This window comes from Narcine bancroftii, chromosome 3 (assembly GCF_036971445.1).
Source record: "Narcine bancroftii isolate sNarBan1 chromosome 3, sNarBan1.hap1, whole genome shotgun sequence".
Classification (NCBI taxonomy): Eukaryota; Metazoa; Chordata; class Chondrichthyes; order Torpediniformes; family Narcinidae; genus Narcine; species Narcine bancroftii.
This window is the reverse complement of record NC_091471.1, coordinates 9,260,902-9,283,153: the sequence shown is the minus strand read 5'-3', so window position 1 is coordinate 9,283,153 and position 22,252 is coordinate 9,260,902. Positions and strand designations below refer to the sequence as shown.

The 22,252-nt window shown below is 44.6% G+C and overlaps 1 protein-coding gene across 3 annotated transcripts in view; it reads left to right on the top strand.

Moving 5' to 3' along the window:
• npm1b (nucleophosmin 1b) overlaps positions 1–22,252 on the top strand; it is a 152,039-nt gene that overhangs the window by 58,359 nt on the left and 71,428 nt on the right. Inside the window, exon 8 of one of the 3 annotated variants that reach the window (XM_069923488.1) lies at positions 16,072–22,088. The exons of the other annotated variants lie outside the window; for them this stretch is intronic. Coding sequence (XP_069779589.1) covers positions 16,072–16,185 — 114 coding nt within the window. The 3' untranslated portion in view covers positions 16,186–22,088. Of the gene's footprint in view, positions 1–16,071; positions 22,089–22,252 lie in introns of those variants that run through there. 3 annotated transcript variants of the gene reach the window in all.

Genomic DNA, 22,252 nt, shown 5'->3' with positions numbered 1-22,252 from the left:
TTCTAAGTCAGATTATTCTTGTACGTAGAAGCTATTTTTCTTTCCAGTTGAGAAACTCATACATAGAGCAGCAGTAAAAAACCACACTGCGCAAGAGAGCAAAGGAAATATTTTACAAGTCTGAGATTCATTCCGGGGTCAGACTAAGTTGTGTTAGAGATCAAAATTGGGATGGTGACAGATATGCACCGAATTACATCTTCATTGGTCCTGCACTCATACCCTCCAATGTAAAGTTCTACAGCTCAGAATCAGGCCCTTCAGTCCAATATATCCATGCAGACCAAGTCTACCCAAGCCTGCATTTTCCCCACATCCCAAAACCTTTTCTGTCCAGTTGTCTTCCAAATATTGTAATTATACCTGCCTCTACCAACATGTCTGGCAATTTGTACTTACCGCTCTCTGTGGGGGGAGGGTGGGGAACCTGCTTCTTCCCCTATCACTGGATGCAGCTGGGAGATCGCTTCGCTGAGCATCTTCGCTCTATCTGCTTCAATGACAGGATCTCCCAGTCGCCAACCATTTCAATTCTGCATCCCACTCCAATGCTAATATGTCTGTCTGTCCATGGCCTTGTACACTGTCAAACTAAGGCCTTCTGTAAATTGGAGGAGCCAATTCCGTCTCGGCACTCTCCAGCTGGATGGTATTAACATCGACTTCTCCGATTTTTGCTAGCTTGCTCTGCTTTCTCCCTTCACCATCCATCAGTCTTTTTTTTCTCCGGCTCTCCCTCTCCTTTTATAAAGCCGACCTCCTCTCCATGTCTGCTGGTGTGCCTTCCCTCCCTTATCCATCTTCTGCCTATGGGACTGTGCTCCTCCCCTTGCCCCTCTCCACACCATATTGTGTGGGCACCTGCCTACATTGTGCTCGTATCTTGATGAAGGGGTCAATCCTGAAATGTTGGTTATTTATCTTTTCTACATCAAGGACATTGTTTGATCTGCTCAGCTTCTCCAGCATTGTTTTTACTTCAGTCACGGTGTTCGTGTTTTGCACCTTGAATCTTTGCCTGCTTTAGACAACTACAGTATATGCTGTGAAAAAGATTACTCTATCCCCCTCAAAATTAGTAAACCTACAAAGTCACCCCTCTGCCCCCTATATTAAGGGGGAAACCACTCCTTAGCCTTTGGTACATGAGAGACTGCAGATGCTACATTCCGGAGTCATAAAGCAAAACACTGGAGATATTTAGTGGGCCAAGAAACATCAATTGGAGAAAAAGAGTTTTTTTTTTCCACTGAGTTCCTTCAGAAGGTTGCCTTTTGGTCTAGATTCCAGGATTTGCCATCTGTGGATGAAGGGTATTCACACAAAATGTCGATCCTTTTACTGCCCCCCTGATGGTACTTGACCCGCTGAATGCCACCAGCAGATTTTTTTTGCCACTTAGCTTTCTTCTTGATTCAGGGGCAATTGAGGATAAATGGTGTATTGCCAAGATGTCCACATCCCATAAATGAACAATTCAGATTTGGTCTTAAGTGAAGGAAAAGGTTGCTTTGGGATACCTGGGTGCAATGAGGATGAATGCGGTGTCCTGCACCACACAGCCACTAGGTTGTGCAGTTGACTCTATAAACCACATTTGCATCTCTGGTCTGGAAATCAGTGCTTAAATGAAAGAACTTTCAGTGAAAAGACTTTCATTAAAAATCAGATCGAGGGATGCATTTTCTTTTAAGGTCCACGCCATCCTATTGGAGTCATGTTAACGATTGCAAGATTGGGCAGGGCAATGCAGGTTAAGTCACATAGGAGACCACAGACACTGGAATCCAGAGCGAAAGAAAACAAATCTGCCGGAGGAACTGGGCAACATCAGTGGGAGATAAAGAATGGTCGACGTTTCAGGTCACAGCTGAAGAGCTTCTGCTTGAAATGTTGACTGTAATTTTTCTCCCTCAGATGCTGATCAACTGCTGAGTTCCACCAGCAGATTGGTTCTTTTAATTCCCGATGATATCTGCTTCATTGTGTCCAATATTTTGCCAGCATTGGACTTGCAGCAAAGTGAAACAAGTGCACATTTCATTTCCTTTCAATGGAACCTAAAATGTTATTGAACAATGGTATAAAGCACCAAAGAACACAATGCATTACTTTGTCTCGGAGCAGTTTTAAGGGGAACTTTGCTAACATCAGAACACTTTTAGGAGGCATTTCAAACCTTACTTGAGACTGTTCACACATATTTCAAAGTTCTGTACCTATATACATGTATACAGTCAGTCAAAACAGGGTTTCTATGGACCGTGGTGCATCTGCACACAAACTGCACAGCACATAAAAATCATGTATATACGTGTATATATTTTAAAATTGTATTTCCATATTTACTCAGCTCATCAATCTCACAGCCTACAGGGTAACAAAACAAAAGAAGCTGCAGTGACATTAGGCCTTTTCACACTGCAGTGTAAAATAAAGATTCCTTGGAAATTTTCCCAGGAATCCTCCCATGAACTTACAGTGTGAAAATGGAACAGTATTTTCCCAGGAATTTAAAATCGGTCCACAGACCTACTGTGGCCCCAGGAAATCTTCCTGGACTGCCCTCTCCCTGCAATGTGAAAAGGCAACTGGCTAAGCAGGGGAAACCTCGTGATGTCAGCACTTGCATGCTGTGTCACATAGGCAATTAAAGTTAAAAGATACATACCTCCTGAAAACAGCAGGGTGCATCGGTACATCACGACAGCAGCACAATGTGGGATGAATGGCCGTCCTTGTTTACCACAATCCCTCACAAAACTGGATTTCCCAGATCGGTTCCAGCTGCATGAGGGATTATGGGAAACTAAGTTGGCCTTTCATCCCGCGTTGTGTTGCCATCGTGACAAGCCAAAGCGCACGGGGGGGTGGGGGTGAGAGGGAGTGGGTCAGCGACCGACGGACGGGGTGGGGGGGGGGGTGAATTTACTCTTACTTAAAGGAGTGCGTAACATGTCATCGGTTGGGGACAGGGCCCCCTAAATTGCCAGGGAGGGCATTTGGACCACAATGTAAAAGTAGGGTCACTGTGAAAACTGCTATTGTCTTTCTCCCACTGTGACCCATTCTCAGCATGCCTTTTGAATGGAAACCAATTTAGGGCTGTTGCATGCTTCCCGTTAACCAATTTTGTAAACTTGTCGTGACACCTGATTAAGTGCCTGCACTTCAGGCTACAGAGTTTAGCACACAAAGAAATATGCAATCTGATTACAAGGCAAGTGAAGATGTGGTCAGTTGTGCAGTCGGTCTTAAATACAACTTGATTAAACTGGAGCATGGAGTGTAATATGAGCAGGATGGTACTTTCTAGGCATTTGGCATGAAGATATTGAGGATATCCACAGAGGAGAGAAGAAATTGGAATGTCTCGTAAAGAGGCAACTTAAAATTAATCAGTTGCAGATAGGGGCAGACAAATGGCAAATGGAGTTTAATCCAGGCAAGTGTGAGGTGTGGAACATTGGGGTGGAGGTTTGGGGGGGGGGGGCGGGGTTCAAATGCATTTAAAGACCGGATTCTCAAAACAAAATTGTGTGCAGAGGGATCTGGGAATTAAGATTGAAAGTTTTTAAAGTGACACAAGAAGTCAAGACCCAGAAAACTGGAGTGCATAAATTTTTAAGTACGTACAGGTTGAACTTTCTAGGACTCCGGAGACGCCATCGTTCCCCTCGCTGGAGTCGCTCCCCCAATTTGGATCCTCTGTGGCTGCGCCCTCCTCCTTCTACTGTTGCAGATGGCATGGAATTCGAACGCCGACAAGATGGTGGAGACTACGTACTTCAACAAGATGGCCGTGCTCCTTCCTCGTCGGATGAAGATGGTGCCAGTTTTGAAATGTGGTAGAATTGCTGCATGGTTTTCCTGCATCACTGCTCTTGCTGTGCAGTCCCGCAGGAAGGCCATGGTCTGACACCGGGAGGCCGGGGATTTGGGTTTCGGGCTCGCCTCAGTCGGCCTGTCAGCGCTCCCCCTTGCCCTGCAGACTTTCACCCAGTGCCCCTTCTTACCACAACGGGAGCAGATGGAGTCTTTAGCTGGACGTTGAGCTCTTCGGTGCTGTGGAAGACCGCAGAAGAAGCATCCCTTAGTGCCCGAGGCCACCACCGTCAGAGTCGATGCAGAGTGTGGCGTTGCTCCGGGACCCTGGTACTCATGAAGGGTGCTGCCACCTTCCAAATTGTCAGTCCCCAGTTGGGCCATCTCTAGCGACCTGGCCAGTTGTATGTTGTCAGGCAGCGCCGTGCTGCCGAATGTATTTGGACCGCATCCCAGCGTCCAGGATCTGATCATCCTCCCATTCAGAGGGTCTGTTCCTGTGCTGGACTGTTCTATGTAATTAGTTGCTCATTTTAACCAGTTGGGAGGCAAGAATGACTTTTGGTGAAAGTCACTGGACCACAAAGATTTTTTTTCATGAACTCTTTTGGGTGTATTTTATGGAAATCACCTTAAATTTTTCCTATCACATACCGTTTTTTAGATATAACCTACTTTTGTGATTTCCTGTCATATTTTAAGTCGACCTCAAGCATCTAAAACCATGAAGTGCAACATGTCATTGAAAATTCATTTTCTGCATTTGAACTTGGTCTCCTTCCTGCTGATCTTGGTGCAGTGACAAATATTGTGAAAGGTTTCACCAGGAGGTTGCGACCATGGAAAAGCAGTATCAAGGCAACTGGAATGCATCAATGCTGGCCGACTATTGTTGGACACTGACATGAGAGGCATCAGATGTAGAGTACAAAACAAAAATCAGTGGCAATCAGTGAACCGGTGCGGACTCGAAAGGCCAACATGGCCTGTTTCCGCTCCGTTAATGGTTATATGGTTAAAGCATTTTTAGGTCAGTTGAACTATAACTATGTGTCAGCATCATTTTATGTTTTTAAATGTGTTAAATTCAATAAAAGATGATGTTTCTCCAACTTCCTACGTGATACAGCAAATCTGAAATTACGGTTGTATTCATCTTAAAGTTATCTATCCTAATCCTCATTTTTATTTCAGGAAGCAAACCCTTTGGGGGGGGGGGGGGGGGGGGGGAAATAAAATCTGTTGTCTTGTGTTATTACTGATATTTTATTCTAATAATTGAAATGATTTATAAACCATCTCAGTGGAATCAGAGCTTTTGATAACATGAAAATATGCATTTTGTCTAAAAAAAGTCCCAAAATCAATTACAGTAATACGTTTATTTGCCAAGGATCTATCTCCTATAATTTTAATCCTGACCCTTTGGACTGGGGGTCTCAATCCCATGCATATGAGACAGATATTTCATCCATGAAGTTGATCAAAGATGATGTTGTTTCAATCTCCCTGCTGTGGCTAAGGCTGTGTGGGTGGACCTGTAGACAACGGAAGCAGGAGAACTCAGGTGAGCGGAGGTAGCTATTGTATTGGTCAGGGAGGTGAGAAAAGCTTTATCTCTCATCTCCACTAACCCTGCTGTTCCTCTGAGGGATACATCAAGAGCTCAGTTCTCAGGCTGAAACACGATTCCTGAAATTTCCAGGTTGATCACATAATGAATAAGCGTCATGCTTGTGTTTGCAGCTTCTGTTTCCCTCCCTTTCTCTCCCCCCCCCCTCCACCCCCCCCCCCCCACCCCCACCTTCTCATCCACAGAATCCCACACGGAAAACAAGCAGGGTGGTGGAGAGGGCTTTGATCTAAGATTGGCTCTGTTGCAATAGAGATTGCCTCTCCTCCTCCTCCCCCGTCCTTCCCCCTCTACGACATTCGTGCGTTAATCTCTTGAGTTGAAAATAAAAAGCCCAGGTGCACAGTGAGACCAACAAAAGCACAGGTTGGAAGTGAATGTAGCCATATCATCAGCTGGGGAAAAAGAAAAGAAAACATCCTTTGTTCACTTGGCCTTTTTTTTCTTGGCATCGAGAACTACTGAGGAATTGCTGACTGAAAGCGAAGGAGAGATTACAAAGCTGGGCCCATATGATTAAATTCAAAACCATATATTTCAACAGGTTGGGAGCTTGTCTCAAGTTAAATGATTGAAACATACAATTTTAGACTGCAGGACATGGCTATTACCTTAAAAAACACTCTAATAGTCATTTTGGCGCTGTTTATCATTTTCTTCAGACAACTTTTATTGAATTCCATTGATAATGTTTTGAATTTGTATTTGATTGTGTGGAAAAAAAAAGTAAGTGAGTTTGCTTTTGTATTGTGAGTTCAGTGTATCCTAATGAAGCAGTTGGTGTAAGTCATTTAATGTGGGATAAGTGGTAGTATTTGTGGAGATGCAAGTTCCCAAGATTTAAGATTCCCTTTATGGTTTGCCCTGTGAAACCACACACAAGGGCACCATTAGTTAACACTTTCAAATGAGAAAGTGCAGAAAAAGAGTCCCTTCAGGGTCGCAGTGTCTGTGGATCCCAACACATCCGATGCCGTCCCCTCCTATGCCCCAACAACCTTAGTAGCCGCAAGGCCTCCAGCGGTGACCCTGAGCTCCAGACATCCAAGTTACCACTGGTTCTGAAACCCTGAAGCAGTTAAGAAGTTATCAGCTCCTGAGGTCCTTCAGGCTGCTCGCCATCAGCACCCTCTTGGATCTCCGTCCCGATATCTGATTCCCACAATCCAGTCGCCTGTGACTTTGTCCACCGAGCCTCAGGCTGATCTGCTGTTGTGGCTCCCTATTTGAGGGATACTCCCCTAGGCTTCTCAATCTTGGCAGAAGGGCAGTATTCTCTCCCTCTGTTGCCACTGCTGCCCCAGAGCCCATAGCCACGTTCTACAGTTTAAACCTGCGAAGGAGCACTGATGGACTCTACTCCTCCAGGGTCTGTGGCAGTACAGCTATGGCTGCAGTTGTATCACCGTCTTTTTTTTAACATTTTAGTCAGTAACAACATATTCAGTAATAATATATGCACAGTGACATTTTCCCCCTTTCCTCCACCCTCCCCACCCCTTATAAGTAGGAAATAAAAAGAAAAGAAGAAGAATAAATAAATGATATGCTCTAATGTTCTGGAGGTAGTTTGCACCCATCTGAGAAGCAGAGGGAGGCTTAATCCAAAACTCAAAGGTAGCCCCCATAACGCTGCAATTGAAATATATTTTGAGCTCAGGAATCTATCTTGAACTCAGTTTGCCAACTGATGTATGTTTGTTCCCTTGCTACATCAGCGATTGAGAATCTGGTTTATTGTCGTGAATGTATCACACAATATTTGTGGTTTTTGTGGCTGCATTATTGGGTAAAAATTGCTATAAAGTACATTCCCTTAAATATACTATAAAATAAAAATGAATTAGTGCAAAAGTAAAAGAAAGTGAGGTGGTGTGTGTGGTTCATTTTCCATTCAAAATCTGAGGGCGGAGGGGAAGAAGCTATCTTTGTAATGTTGTATGTTTGTCTTTGGGCTCCTGCACCTTCTCCCTGATAGTAGCAGAGAGGATCCTTGATAGAGGTTGCTTTCTTGAGACAGCCTCTTATAAATATCTTTAACAGAGCGAAGACCGATGCCCATAATGGTGCTGGCAGAGTTCATAACTCTGTGGTCTTTTTCTCTCCTGTGCATTGGCACCTCCATACCAGACAGTGATGCAACCATACAACAATTACAGCACAGAAATACACCATTTTGTCCCTTCTAGTCAGCACCAAACTAAGTACTCTCCTCTAGTCCCACCTACCTACACTCTGCCCATAGCCCTCCATTCCCCTCCCATCCATATACCTATTCAATTTTTCCGTCAATGACAAAATTGACCCTGCCGCCAGAAAGCTCTCCACAGTACATCTGTTAGAAATTTGCAAGTCTTTGTGAGACATTGCAATGTCCAAATTGGCTGCAGTATTTCCTGCATATCAGTGGCACTAAATGGCTGAACTTCATGCTGAGACTAATTCTTCCCAGTAACGAATCACAGAGCAGTTGCAGCATAGATGAAGATCATTCAACTCCATTGCATGCAAATAGACCTTGTGCAAAAGTAAACTCTGCCTTCTCTACATCTTTGTAAAAATTCTTGATGAAAATTTCCGACCCAAAATGTTGGCTAATTTCCTCTGATGCTGCTTGACACTGAGCTCCACTGGCAGATTTTTTGTTTTGCTCCAGATTCCAACATTTGAACTCTCTCTTGATTCTTACAAATATTTATCCAGCTCTTTTCTGTGCTATAATTGAATCTGCCTTCATTACCAACTCCATATTATAATCATTCATTGTGTGGAGGAAAAATTGTTCAATTCATTTTGAATCTTTGTTCCCTAGTTATAAAGATTTGGCATCACTTTTATCTGGACACTGACACGAGAGGCATCAGATGTAGAGTAGGTGATTTGTACTTTGTACTTTGTGTTATAGCCAAGGTTTGAAATATAGCTGTAACCACTTTCTCAACCTCTTCTCCCACTTTCAACAGACTGTACATGTGTATCTCAACTCTCGTAGATCTTGTACCTCATTCCCGCTAACTTTTTATTTTCCTGTTAGCATGGAGCACATCAAGTTTCTCAGTATTCATTTGCATCCTCCACCTTTACAGTTTGCGGAGGTTTGATGTGACACCAGAAATCCTGGCAAATTTCTGCGGATGTATGGTGGAGAGTGTGCTGTCCATTGTGGTCTGGTATGGGGACACCAATACCCCTGATCTCCCTCCAAAAGGTAATGGGCACAGCTCAGTACATCAAAGGCAAAACCCTCCCCACTATCCAGAACATCTACAGGGAATGCTGCTGTCAGAGAGCAACAGTAATCATCAAGGATCCACACCATCCAGCACACGCTCTGTTCTCACTGCTGCCATCAGGAAAGAGGTGTAGGGGCCACAAGGCTCGCACAACCAGGTTCAGGAACAGCTGCTCCCCCTCCACCATTAGACTCCTCAGGCACAAACTCAATCAGGGGCTCATTTAAGGGCTCTGACTTTTGCAATTTGTTTTTGTTCTCTCTCTCTGGATTGCACAGTCAATTTGTTAACATTCATTATTTGTCAAGTGTATATGCTGTATAAGAGAATCTCAGGGTTGTATGCAATGTCATCCATGCATTCCCAATTTCAAAGTTTTGCCTCACCTATAGATTTGGAAACTTCACTTGTCAAGGACAAGAGGGCACAGCTTCAGGATTGAAAGGTGCCCATTTAAACGAAGCAAAGGAATTTCTTCATCCAGAGAGTGGTGAACCTCTGGTTTTTGCCACCATGGGTGGCTGTGTAGACCAGTTGTTGGGTATATTTAAGGCAGAGATTGGTAGGTCAGAATCAGAATTCATTGTCACGAGAGATTTGTATGTAAACATTCATGTATACATATAAATTATCTTACAACAATAAAAAATATACTGCACGGAAAGTAAGGCAATGTCATTGGTTCATTGATTATTCAGGAATCTGATGGGAGCGGGGAAGAAGCTGACCTTGTGCCTCTGAGTGCTTGTCTGTAGGCTCCTGTACTTTTTTTCCTGATGGCAGCAGAATGAAGAAGGCATGACCTGGGTGGTGCGGGGCTTCAAGGATAGAGGCTGTTTTTTTAAAGACACTGCCTCTTGTAGATGTCCTCGATGGTACCTGTGATGTCACAGGCCGAGTTAACAACCCTCTGGAGTTTTTTCTTGTCCTGAGAGTTGGCACCTCCATACCAGAGATCCGAATAGTCGGGCTATCAAAGATTATAGGGAGAAGGCAGGGGAGTGGGGCCAATGGGTGAATGCATCAACTTATCCTGGAATAGTGGAGTGGACGTTACAGACCGAATTGTCTACTTCTGCCCCTATATCTTACGGTGATCTAATACAAACTTATTAATATATTGAGAAAAGCACTAGTCCTCGTCCGAACCCTTGCTAAACTCCTTTGTGCAGATCCTTCCAGTTTAGAAAATTATCTTTTCTGTATTCAGCTTTCTGATACTTTGCCAATTTTTCAACAAACGTATTTATGGAAATCCATATACACCACATCAAGTACAGTTCCCTTAATAACACTTTCAATTACTTTGAAGATGATGGGCTAATGGTTTATTCTTGCACCTTTAACGAGGTGATATTTGCATTTTTCTAGTCTACAGGTACCATGTCTAAACCATTGGTGTTTAGAAGATTATAGCGAGGAACTCTATAATTTCAAGTTAAGTCAAGTTTATTTATCATCTGATTGCACAAGTAGAACCCGACAAAACAGCATTCTCCTGTCCTCTGTGCAAAGCATGCAGACACACACATACATACGCAGAACAAGTCTTCACATATACAAATAAATAAATATTGTGCGTCACGGCAGAGCAGTTAGTGCAACGTCTTTACAGTGCCAGTTATCTGGATGGGGATTCGAACCCCTGCTGTTTGTAAGAAGTTTGTACGTTCTCCCCGTGCCTGCGGAGGTTTTCCCCGGGGGCTCCGGATTCCTCTCACCATTCAAAACGTACCGGGGTATAGGTTAATTGGGTGTAAATTGGGCAGAATGGACTGTGGGCTGAAATGGCCTGTTACCGTGCTGTACGCCAATATGTCTTGGATGATTAGTGTGAGCAGTCGTCGGTCAGTCTTTAGCTGTTCAGCAAACTATGATGCAACAATCCAGAGGAATCATGGAAGAGGTCCTGTAGAAGGTTGATATAATGGTGGCTGGTTGTGTTGCCGCTTCAGTCTTTTCAGGAAACGCACCTTCCTGACAAGTGAGGAGATGTTGAGTGTCCATGATACGTCACCAGTTAAGGAACTTGGTGCTCTCCACTCTCTACCTCAGGGTTGTTGATGTGTAGTGGAGGGTGGTCATTCCTGGTCCTCCTGAAGTCCACGATCATCTCTTTCATCTTGTCCACTTGAGACTCTGGTTGTTCCTCTCGCACCATCTCACGAGACTTTCCACCTCTTCTTTGTAGAGTGACTCATCGTTGTTGCTGATGAGACCGACTGCAGTTGTCACTGGTGTACATGATGACCCTGTTGGAGCTGGATCTGGTGATGCAGTCATCAGTCAATAGTGTGAACTGGATCAGGCTGAGCACATTATGCTCTACTAATGATCCAGACAGACTGTTCTTTCCATTGGGAAGTCCAGTTCCACTTACAGAATGGGGTATTGAGTCCCAGTGAGGACAGGTTCTCCGCCAGCCTCTGGAGAATGATCGTATTAAACTGCACTGAGCTGAAGTTGGTGAACCGCAGCCTGGCGTCATTCTCCAGGTAGGTCAGGATGGAGTGAAAGAACAAGGTTGTAGCATCATCAGTGGAATTTCCTCCCTTATTGAAACCTAGCTTATATTCCATATGGACCACATGATTTATCCATATTGTATTGGTCTAGACTCTACAGGACAGTGACCATGGCGACGAACCAGTGTGGGGCTCAGCGGTTGAGGCACCCACCCAGACTGTTGGGGGGTGGGGGGGGGGGGACCTGCACGTGCTGCGGGCTACCAGAAACTGGCTCAGGGGACTAGGTTTCGGAGCTTGGATGTTGAGGACAAGAAGGGCTCCCATTGGGCCTCTGGTGCTAAAGGCTTCCTGATGGTGTTAAAGGTTTGGGTTCCTGATGGAGAGAACATGAGTGTGCATCCGCAGAGGCAGCAGGAGCGCTGGACACGAGCCCGTGGACACATAGTGTCTCTGAAGGGACTCTCTTGCTTCTTTCTCTCTTACTCTAAGGGGCGCTAGATGACACCAATAGTGACTCTTTGCCTTATAGCAGGCAGAAGGCAATTTTGTGTAATATTACACGTTCTATACTATTACATGACAATGGAATTGAATCTCGAACATGGAATTCAATGGCTGAGTCATCAGTTCCCATAATGATATGGGTGCACTCTGATTGGCATAGATGTTGTGGGCTTTTCCTTGCTATATAACTGCAGTCTCTTCAATCTGAGGCGCCTGCAAGCTCACACCAAGACACAAGAGAAACTTGTCCGTGACCTACTCTTTGCAGACGATGCCGCTTTAGTTGCCCATTCAGAGCCAGCTCTTCAGCGCTTGACGTCCTGTTTTGCGGAAACTGCCAAAATGTTTGGCCTGGAAGTCAGCCTGTAGAAAATGGAGGTCCTCCATCAGCCAGCTCCCCACCATGACTACCAGCCCCACCACATCTCCATCGGGCACACAAAACTCAAAACGGTCAACCAGTTTACCTATCTCGGCTGCACCATTTCATCAGATGCAAGGATCGACAACGAGATAGACAACAGACTCGCCAAGGCAAATAGCGCCTTTGGAAGACTACACAAAAGAGTCTGGAAAAACAACCAACTGAAAAACCTCACAAAGATAAGAGTATACAGAGCCGTTGTCATACCCACACTCCTGTTCGACTCCGAATCATGGGTCCTCTACCGGCATCACCTACGGCTCCTAGGACGCTTCCACCAGCGTTGTCTCCGCTCCATCCTCAACATTCATTGGAGCGACTTCATCCCTAACATCGAAGTACTCGAGATGGCAGAGGCCGACAGCATCGAGTCCACGCTGCTGAAGATCCAGCTGCGATGGGTGGGTCACGTCTCCAGAATGGAGGACCATCGCCTTCCCAAGATTGTGTTATATGGCGAGCTCTGCACTGGCCACCGTGATAGAGGTGCACCAAAGAAGAGGTACAAGGACTGCCTAAAGAAAGCTCTTGGTGCCTGCCACATTGACCACCGCCAGTGGGCTGATATCGCCTCAAACCGTACATCTTGGCGCCTCAAAGTTCGGCGGGCAGCAACCTCCTTTGAAGAAGACCGCAGAGCCCATCTCACTGACAAAAGACAAAGGAGGAAAAACCCAACACCCAACCCCAACCCACCAATTTTCCACTGCAACCGCTGCAACCGTGCCTGCCTGTCCCGCATCGGACTTGTCAGCCACAAACGAGCTTGCAGCTGACGTGGACATTTACCCCCTCCATAAATCTTCGTCCGCGAAGCCAAGCCAAAGAGAAAGAAGAACTGCATGGTTATGCAACGCTTGACTGCACACTGGTTTGCAGGGGCATTGTAGGCTAAATGGCTTATTTCCTTGTATATATGATTGTACAGCACACTGTGTGGTTGCACACTGGATGTAGCATGCCTATGTCCTTACCGTATGACTGAGTACAGAAAAGCACTGTACACAATAGAAGGAGCACCTGCCCTCTTGAGTTAACCCCACTCATACCTCAGTGGACAACTTTTTTGTTGTCCATGAAAGAGAAATTAGGGTGGAAGCAAATCATTCTAGATCCACAGGGATTGCTGACAACAGAGAAAAATTCCCACGAGGGAGGATTATCTATTTTGACCACCTAAGGATGCTGCGAGACCGGCTGAGTTCCTCCAGCATTTTTGTGTTTTTTAATTTAATTAACTTTTATTTTTATCTTGGACTGATCCATATCCTTTTTCACAGCTAATTTGAACATATTAAGATTGCTTCCCATTCATATAGTCTCCACTTTGTCTGCATGATCCTTTTTGTCCGGTGCAAGGGTCTGAACATTAATCACACTCCTCAGTTTCACCAATACCAGTAGCAGATGACTCAGCAGCTTCTTGCTTTGTCTGCCTAAGTCATTCAGGTCCAGAATCCCTCAGATAGTGAGTAGAATCATTGCCCTTGGATGAGACAAGGAAAGAATGGTTCCTTGGTTTGATCATTCCTCAATGATGCCAAAAGTTTGTGGACTTGAGAGTTGACAGACATAGCTCAAATGTTCAAGTTAAAGTTCAGATTCTTGTCAGAGTCCGTACTTGACAACACATGCAATCCTGAGCTTTTTCCTGTTGCCGAGGCAGAATTTACCACTTATTGGTAGTGTAAAAACCTATACTCAACATACATGTAAACAAATAAAAGAAATGTAACCCAACAGTGCAATACAGAGAGGAAAAAAAATCAATAAAGTGCAAAAGTAAAAGTCCTTAAATGATTGAGTTTGTTGTTGAGGATCCTGATGGTGGAGGGGTAGCAGCTGTTCCTGAACCTGGTGGTACAAGTCTTGTGCTCCCTCTTTCCTGATGGTAGCTGGGAGAATAGAGCGTGGGCTGGCTGGTGTGGATCCTTGCTAATTGCTGCTGCTCTGATGACAGCGTTGTCTGTTGATGTTTTTGATGGTGAGGAGGGTTATCCCTGTGATGTCCTGGGCTGTGTCCATTACCTTTTGGAGGGAGCTCAGGGCTATTGGTGTCCCCTCACCAGACCCTAATGCAACCGGTCAGAACACTTCCCACCACACATCTGTAAAAATTTGCCAGGGTTTCTGATGTCATTCCAAACCTCCACAAACTCTTGAAGTAGAGGTGCTGGTGTGCTTTCTTCATGATGCCTTTATATGTTGGGTTTGGTGTGGTACTGCAAGCTTGTTCTGCTAATGTCAACGTGTTGAGGTGAGGCAGAAGTGGGGGACGTCACTATTATCCTCCGTGCGATTGCCTCACCCTTTGTAGCCCCCTCCAGTGATAAACCTTCAATGACCTCTGTCTTCCAACTGGAATCAATTGTGAATCTGTGATTTCCTTTGCTCTTGTATCAGTGGCCATATCCATCAGCTGCAGAGGGTTGTCATTCTCTCCCTCCTCAACACCCCCTCCCGCACAACTCTTCTTCCTCTTTGAAAGAAAAATGCATCTCCCACAAGGCACTCCTTTATTTTAGTGTTACAGCTAAAGATGTTGATCTAATTATGAAATGTCATTGTATTATAAAAAGAGGCTTGCATTTTTAATTTTTAAATTTTATTTACAGCATGGTAGAACTGATTCTGGCTATTTAAACCCGTTCCACCCAAATTAATCTGCAACTCTGTACGTTTTGAAGGGTGGGTGGAAACTGGAGCATTCAGGGAAAACCTCTGCAGACATGGGGATAACTCCTTACAGACAACACCAGATTCGAATTCAGGTCTCTGGCACTGTAACTTTTACATTCTCACTAATGCATCTATTGAGGCCACAGGCTCATGCTGGTTCGCAACACATACATCTCACCAGCCCCATTCCCCTCTATCTCTTGAAATATACTCCCTCTCAAATGTCTATCAGTTTCTACCCCCGCCACCCTGCCCCCCAAATTTTTTAACCAACCTCCTCAGGGTGAATTTACAGTGGTTCAATTTACCTACTCTCACTCAGGAGGAAGCGGGTGACTGGCAGAAACCCACACAGCCACGGGTGATTGTGGAAACTCCTCACAGCTCACCTCCAGGGAGAATTGGATCACTGGAGGTGTAAGGCAGCAGACTAGCTGCTAACCTGCTATGCCACCCTGAGGATAATCCAGTCTGCTATATTATCAATAAAGCCCTTCTGAAGTGTTAACCCTCCTGTAATGTGATTTGTCACATTTCTAGATGTGGTTCCTTAGGACAGATACAACTAGCAAGGATCCTTGGATCTTTATCTTTGTTTATTCACAGGGTAAATAAACATTACAATTGACAATACATTTGAACTTTGAACAAGGCCTTGAGGAGACCCAAGTATTGCATATAATTATGATGCCCTTATTTAAAAGAAGATAGAGAGGGAATACAGCTAGGATTCATTAGTCTAGGGACACACAAAAGAACTACAGATACTGGAATCCAGGCGATAAAGCAATCTGCTGGAGGAACTCGGTGTTTCGTGTGGCGTAAGTAGAAGAAAAAGACTGATTGATGCTTTGGGTCCAGATGAAGGGTTCTTACCCAAAACATTGTACATTCTTTTTCTCCCACTAATACTGCTTGACCTGCTGAGTTTCTCCAGTCTGGGCACCTTCCAAGCGGACGGCATTAACATCGACTTTTACAGTTTCTATTTAAATAAACCCAACATCCCCACCCCACCCCCATCTGCTTCCCCATCTTCTTTTCCCTAGCTCTGTCTCTCTCCCTCTCTTCCCTTTCCCCTCTGAATCCTTTCACAGAGACAAAATCAATTCTCACTTCTCATATCCCATTAACACATTTTGTCTGTTGGTCTGGGCTCGCCCCCCCCCCACCCACCCCCCTCCTGTTCTTCCCCCCTTTCCTTTCTTCCCCCAACCTTTAATTCAGACACCTGTCTTTTTTCCTTCATATCTCGAGGAAGGATTTGAGTCCGAAATGTTTGTAAAATATCTTTTCCTTCTACAGATGCTGCATGACCGACTGAGTTTCCCCAGCATTTCGACTACAGTCACAACAACTGCAGACTTTCTCCAGCAGATTGTTTTATGCAATAAGGCGTGGAAATTTGTTTGTCGTTGAAGATTGACCATGTTGAATGGCAGACTGACTTAAAGAGCTAAATGCCTTGCTGTACCTATTAGCTTGTGTTATCTGATTGCTGCCCAATGGTAACATTTATCACCAACTTATCCTGAATTGCCGCTCGACTGTGGCAGGTAGGGGAGATTTGATTGGTCAGATAGGTATGGGTATTGAGGTGCATTGAAGCCAGAGTGCGAAAATTCCTTCCTGGAAAAGCATTTGGCCATAAATGGCGATCATACGCACGTTTGCTGTTACAGTAAAATCCCTCATATCTGGAACCTATAGGGATTGGTAGACGCCAGATGTGAATTTTCCGGTTGCTTGAGATTGCGTGTTGAGTGACTGGTGAACTCACGATGAGGCACGCCAATTTAAAATGCCGTTTTTTTAAAAATCTATTTATTTTCCACGATTTTTCTGCCAGTTGCTTGAATTCTGGATAACAAGGGTTTTACTGTATTTTTATTCCCAAATTCTTTAATCAAATTTAAATGCCTGCATGCCTTATTGGGATTTTGAACCCTTGTTTCTGGCTCACTGCCCTGGGTGCCTCCATTTCACTTCAAGAGGTGTGAAAGATGTGCACATAATTCAGAGGAGATTGGGGAAGGCAGGCTTCTGTTCTGAAAGTTTTAAATGTTAACGCTTACCTCGAAGCTCTGCTGAATGTTTTAAAAAAATCCTTTGAGCCTCATGAAATGTACAGTCTGGTACTAGATATCGGATCCCTTTCGTGTGGCTACTCTGACAAACCCATTCTATTCATTTCAGATTACGGCACAGGTAAATGAGAAAGGAGGATTTATGGACACATTTGTGTGCTTCATTAAAGTATTTAAAAAATATCGAGTTATAAAGTTAATCCTCACACAAGTGTTGGTGGTAATCCACCTTTCTCTCCATCACCCCTTCCCCCTCCATACATAACAAAATAGGTGTTTTTGATCTTTTATTTTATTTTAATCTTTCTTTTCAAATCAAATCTTTCTAAGTGGAGATACCAGCAAAGGTCAAATCCAAGCTTAAGCTTGACGTGAAACTGAATAGTACACCTGGGAAGCAGACACGCCCTGTGCCAAAGGACAGCGCTAGGTAAATGCAGTAGGATTCTTTCCGTCTCATCCTTTCTCTTTGACATTTTTTTGTGCTTTCATCCAGATAAGTGTGAGGTGATGCATTTTGGAAGGTCAAACCTGAAGACTGAGTACATGGTTAATGGTTGGGTACTTAATAGTGCAGAGGAACAGAGGGTTCTTGGGGTCCAAATCCATACGTCTCTCATGGCTGCCGTGCAGGTTGATAGGATAGTTAAGAAGGCCTATGGGATGCTGGGATTCATTAATAAGATGATTGAGTTCAAGAGTTGAGAGGTCAAGTTGCAACTCCTCAAATCTCTGGTGAGTCTAGAATTGGAGTATTGTGTTCAGTTCTGGTCTCCTCATTACAGGAAGGATGTGGAAGCTATGGAGAGGGTGCAGAGGAGATTTACCAGCTGCAACCGTGTCTGCCTGTCCCGCATCGGACTTGTCAGCCACAAATGAGCCTGCAGCTGACGTGGACTTTTACCCCCTCCATAAATCTTCGTCCGCGAAGCCAAGCCAAAGAAAGAAAGAAGACCTGGATTGCAAAACAAGTCTTATGAGGCAAGGCTAACAGAGCTGGGACTTTTCTCTTTGGAATGTAGAAGGATACGAGAAGACTTGATCGAGGTCTATCAGATTCTGAGAGGCATAGATAAGGTGGGCGGCCAATGCCTTTTTCCCAGGGCAGAAGTAGCAAACACCAGAGGAGATCTGTACAAACTGAAGGGAGGAAAGTTTCGGGGAGACATTCCTGGTAATTATTTTGCAGAGTTGTGGGTGCCTGGACCGCCTTGCCAGTGTTGGTGGTGGAGGCGGAAACATTAGGGGCTGTTAAGAGATTTTTAGACAGGCACATGGATGAAAGAAAAATTGATGGTTATGGGGTAGGAAGGGTTTAGTTTTTTTTTTGTAGGATTATATAGATCAGCACAACATCGAGGACTGAAAGGCCTGTACTCTGCTCTAATGTTCTTAGTTCTATCCCTCTCTCTGTATCACAACCAGTTTCTTGATCCATTTTCCATGGAAACAAAGCAATTTTTTTATAGTTTTGCTCAGTTTATAGAAGCTGGAGCCTAGATTAGATGGTCAGCACGTTGCCCAAGAGGGAAGCTGGTAGATATTTTTTAGACGTGGTGAGGCCGAGAAGGAGACACTGGTAGGTGATAGTTTCCTATGGACCATGAATGCATTTCCTTCTTTTACAGACGTGAGCATTGCTGCCAAGGTCATTGCTTCTTCGATCTCTTCAATGTCCCTGAATTGAATGATCATAGGGCCCTTCAGCCACTGTGCCATCCACCAAAAACTCATTAGCCGAGAAGCATCAGAGGTCAATTAAGAAGCTAGTATGTTTATAGACATACAGCATGGTAACAAGCCTACAAACCCGCATCGCCCAATTATATCCAACTGTATGTTTTGAACGGTGGGAGGAAGCCGAGTCCCCTAGGGAAAATTCATGCAGTCAAGGGAGAATGTGAGCACTCCTTACAGACAGCGCTGGATTCAAACTTTGGTCGCAGTCGCTGTAACAGCTTTGTGTTGACCCTATGTTAATCTGGAATTGTGCAGGGCAGACCAGATCTTTAGCAAAACAGGTGAATCTTTGTGACAATGAATCTTTATCACAATTATCATTATTGATAATATACTCATATTCCAGAATAATTTAAAATCAGACCAAGGTATGGGAGCAGGATTTGGCCATTTGCCCCATTGAGTCCACTCCACTATTCTACCTGGAGCTGACCCATTCTTCCACTCCCCTGCCTTCTCTCCATAATCTTTGATACCCTGTTAGAATCAGGATTTATTCTAATGAAATTTGGTGTTTGCAGCAGCAAAACATTTGGATTATAATCATCTTACAACATTACTATAAATAAAACAATGATATCAATAATTGTGCATGAAAAGTCAGGCCATGTCTTTGGTTCATTGATCATTCAGGAATCTGACGGCAGCGGGGAAGAAGCTGTCCTTGTGCTGCGGATGGCTCGTCTTCAGGCTCCTGTACCTTTTCCCCGATGGTAGCAGGGTGAAGAGGGCATGGCCTGGGTGGTGGGGGTCTTTGAGGACAGAGGTTGCTGTTTTAAGACATGTAGATGTCCTCAATGGAGTGAAGTCTGGAGCCTGTGATGTCGCAGGCTAAGTTAACAATCCTTGTCCTGAGACTTTGAGCCTCCGTACCAGGCAGTGATGCAACCAGCCAGAATGCTCTCCACAGTACACCTGTAGAAGTTGACGAGAGTCTTTGGTGACACGTCACAAAATATAGCTGCTGACAAACCTTCTTTGTGATTGAATCAACACTGAGGCTGCAGGACAACGCCTCGGGAGACGTTGACACCCAGGAATTTGAAGTTCTTGACCCTCTCCGCTACTGAGCCTTGGATGAGGACTGGGTCGTGTTTCCCTGGCTTCGTCTTGAATTCCACAATCATCTTGGTTTTGCTGACGTTGAGCGTAAGGTTGTTGTCCTTACACCATTTAATGAGCTGATCTGTCTCCCTCCTGGACGCTTCCTCATTGCCATTTGTGATTCTGTCAACAATTGCGGAGTCATTGGCAAACTTGTAGATGGCATTGGAATTGTGCCTGGCCACACAGTCGTGCGTGTAGAACAAATGAGCAGTGGGCTAAGCACGCATCCTTGGGGTGTGCCTGTGTTGATGGATCAGTGAGGAAGAGACATTGTTTCCAATCCGTACTGACTGATCTTCCAATGAGAAAGTTAAGGATCCAGTTGAGAGTGGGGTACGGAGGCCTAGAGTTTGTAGCTTCTTGACCAACACTGAGGGAATAATTATGTTGAAGACCAAGCTATTGTCTATGAAGAGCAGCCATATGTATGAATTGTTGTTTTCAAGGTGATCTCGAGCTGATAGGTGTGTATTCAGATACCTATCGATCTCTGACATATCTGACTTAAATGATCTGGCCTTCTCAGTTGATCTTATTCTATTGAACCATCCCTTCACTCATCCCTTATTGCCATGTTGGAGACTTAGGGTGGGCCTGGTCTAGAATCACCTGTAGAACAGCCAAGGTATGGGTAATTAGTTTTCCTTTTCTTATTTTTGCAACACAGTCATCATTACAAGAAAAAGTCTTTTTCTAAATTTATCTACCTACTTGAATGCAATTCCCCAGTTTCTTTGGTAGGATATTAATTTCTGAGTTTGGATCAGTCGTTCAGGTCTCAGGATATTAAAGCAGAAATCTGACCTCCATGCCACCATATCCATTGTTTTTATGCAGGAAATGGAACAGCAATTTTCACAGTGATTCGCCAGATAATCCATTTTGGCACTCTTGCATAGAATGTAGAAGCACATAACAGCACAGGAGCAGGCTCTTTGGCCCATCATGTCAACTTTGACCCATCATGTCTGCATTGACCCATCATGTCTGAATTGACCCATCATGTCTGCATTGACCCATCATGTCTGCATTGACCCATCATGTCTGCATTGACCCATCATGTCTGCATTGATCATGATGAACATCTAAACGATCTGACCAACCTTTGCATGATCTTTATCCCTTCATTTCAAATTTATGGATGACACCACGGCTGTAGGCAGGATCTCCAACAACAAGCTCAAGTACAGAAGAGAGACAGAGGGACTAGTGGCCAGGACATCACCTCTCCCTCAGTGTTAGCAAGCTGGTTACAGACTTCTGAAAGAGGGGCAAAGTTCAATCACCAGTCTGCATCACATAAGAAATAGGAGCAGGAGTCGGCCATCTGGGCTGTCAAGCCTGCTCTGCTATTCAATGAGATCATGGCTGATCTGATGATGGGCTCATCTCCACCTACTTGCCTTTTTTCCAGATCCCTTAATTCGCCTACTATCTAACCTTGTCTTAAACATATTTACTTAGGTAGCTTCCACGGCTTCAGTGGGATGTGAATTCCATTGATTCATGAGCGGTTCCACCTCATCTGCATCCTAAATCTACCACCCTAAATTTTGATGCCATGTCCTTAAATTTAGACATAGACAGACATACAGCATGGTAACAGGCCGATTCAGCCCTCGAGCTTGTGCTGTCCAATTTACATCTAATTGACGCACAACCCTGGTACGTTTTGAATGGTGGGAGGAAACCGGAGCACCTGGGTAAAACTCGCGCAGACACAGGGAAAATACATGGTTGGCAATGGTGGTTAGCACCACACCTTTATGCAATGGTGGCACTGTTGGTGTAGCAGTTAGCACAGAGCCTTTACAATGCCAGCAATCGAGACTGGGGTTTGAATCCCGCGATGTCTGCAAGGAGTTTTTGCCCACCCTCCCTAGAGTTGGTGCTCTTTAATACATGCAATGCTCTGGTGAATATCCTCTGCATCCTCTCCAAAGCCTGCACATTATCTATTGTAGCATGGTGACCAGAACTTGACACAGTACTCCAATTGTGACCGAACCAAAGTTTTATGCAACCGTAATGTAACTTTGCAATTTTTATGCTCAATGCCTCATTTGATGGATGCGAGCATGTTGTACATCTTCATTACCATCTTAAGCACTTCAGGAAAATGTGGATGCTTACAAGATCCCTCTATATATCAATTCCCACAAGGGTCCAGCCATATGAAAATAACATGCACTGTTAGAAGTCAACAGGTTGTATGTGATGGAAGTTTTCTAAAGTTCATCTATTTCAATGCAAGGGGTATCGTCAGAAAGGCTGATGGGCTTAGAGTGTGGATTGGCCCATGGAACTATGACATTGTGGTCATTAGTGAAACTTGGTTGCAGGAGGGGCAGGACTGGCAGCTCAGTGTTCTGGGCTTCCGTTGATTTAGATGCGATAGAATGGGGGGGGGGGGGGGGACGGAGATGAAAGGGGGAGGAGTGGCATTGCTTGTCAGTGAAAATATCACAGCTGTGGTCAGGCAGGACAGACCAGAGGACTCCTCTACTGAGGCCGAAGAATTGGAAAGGTATGACCATACTCATAGGATTGTA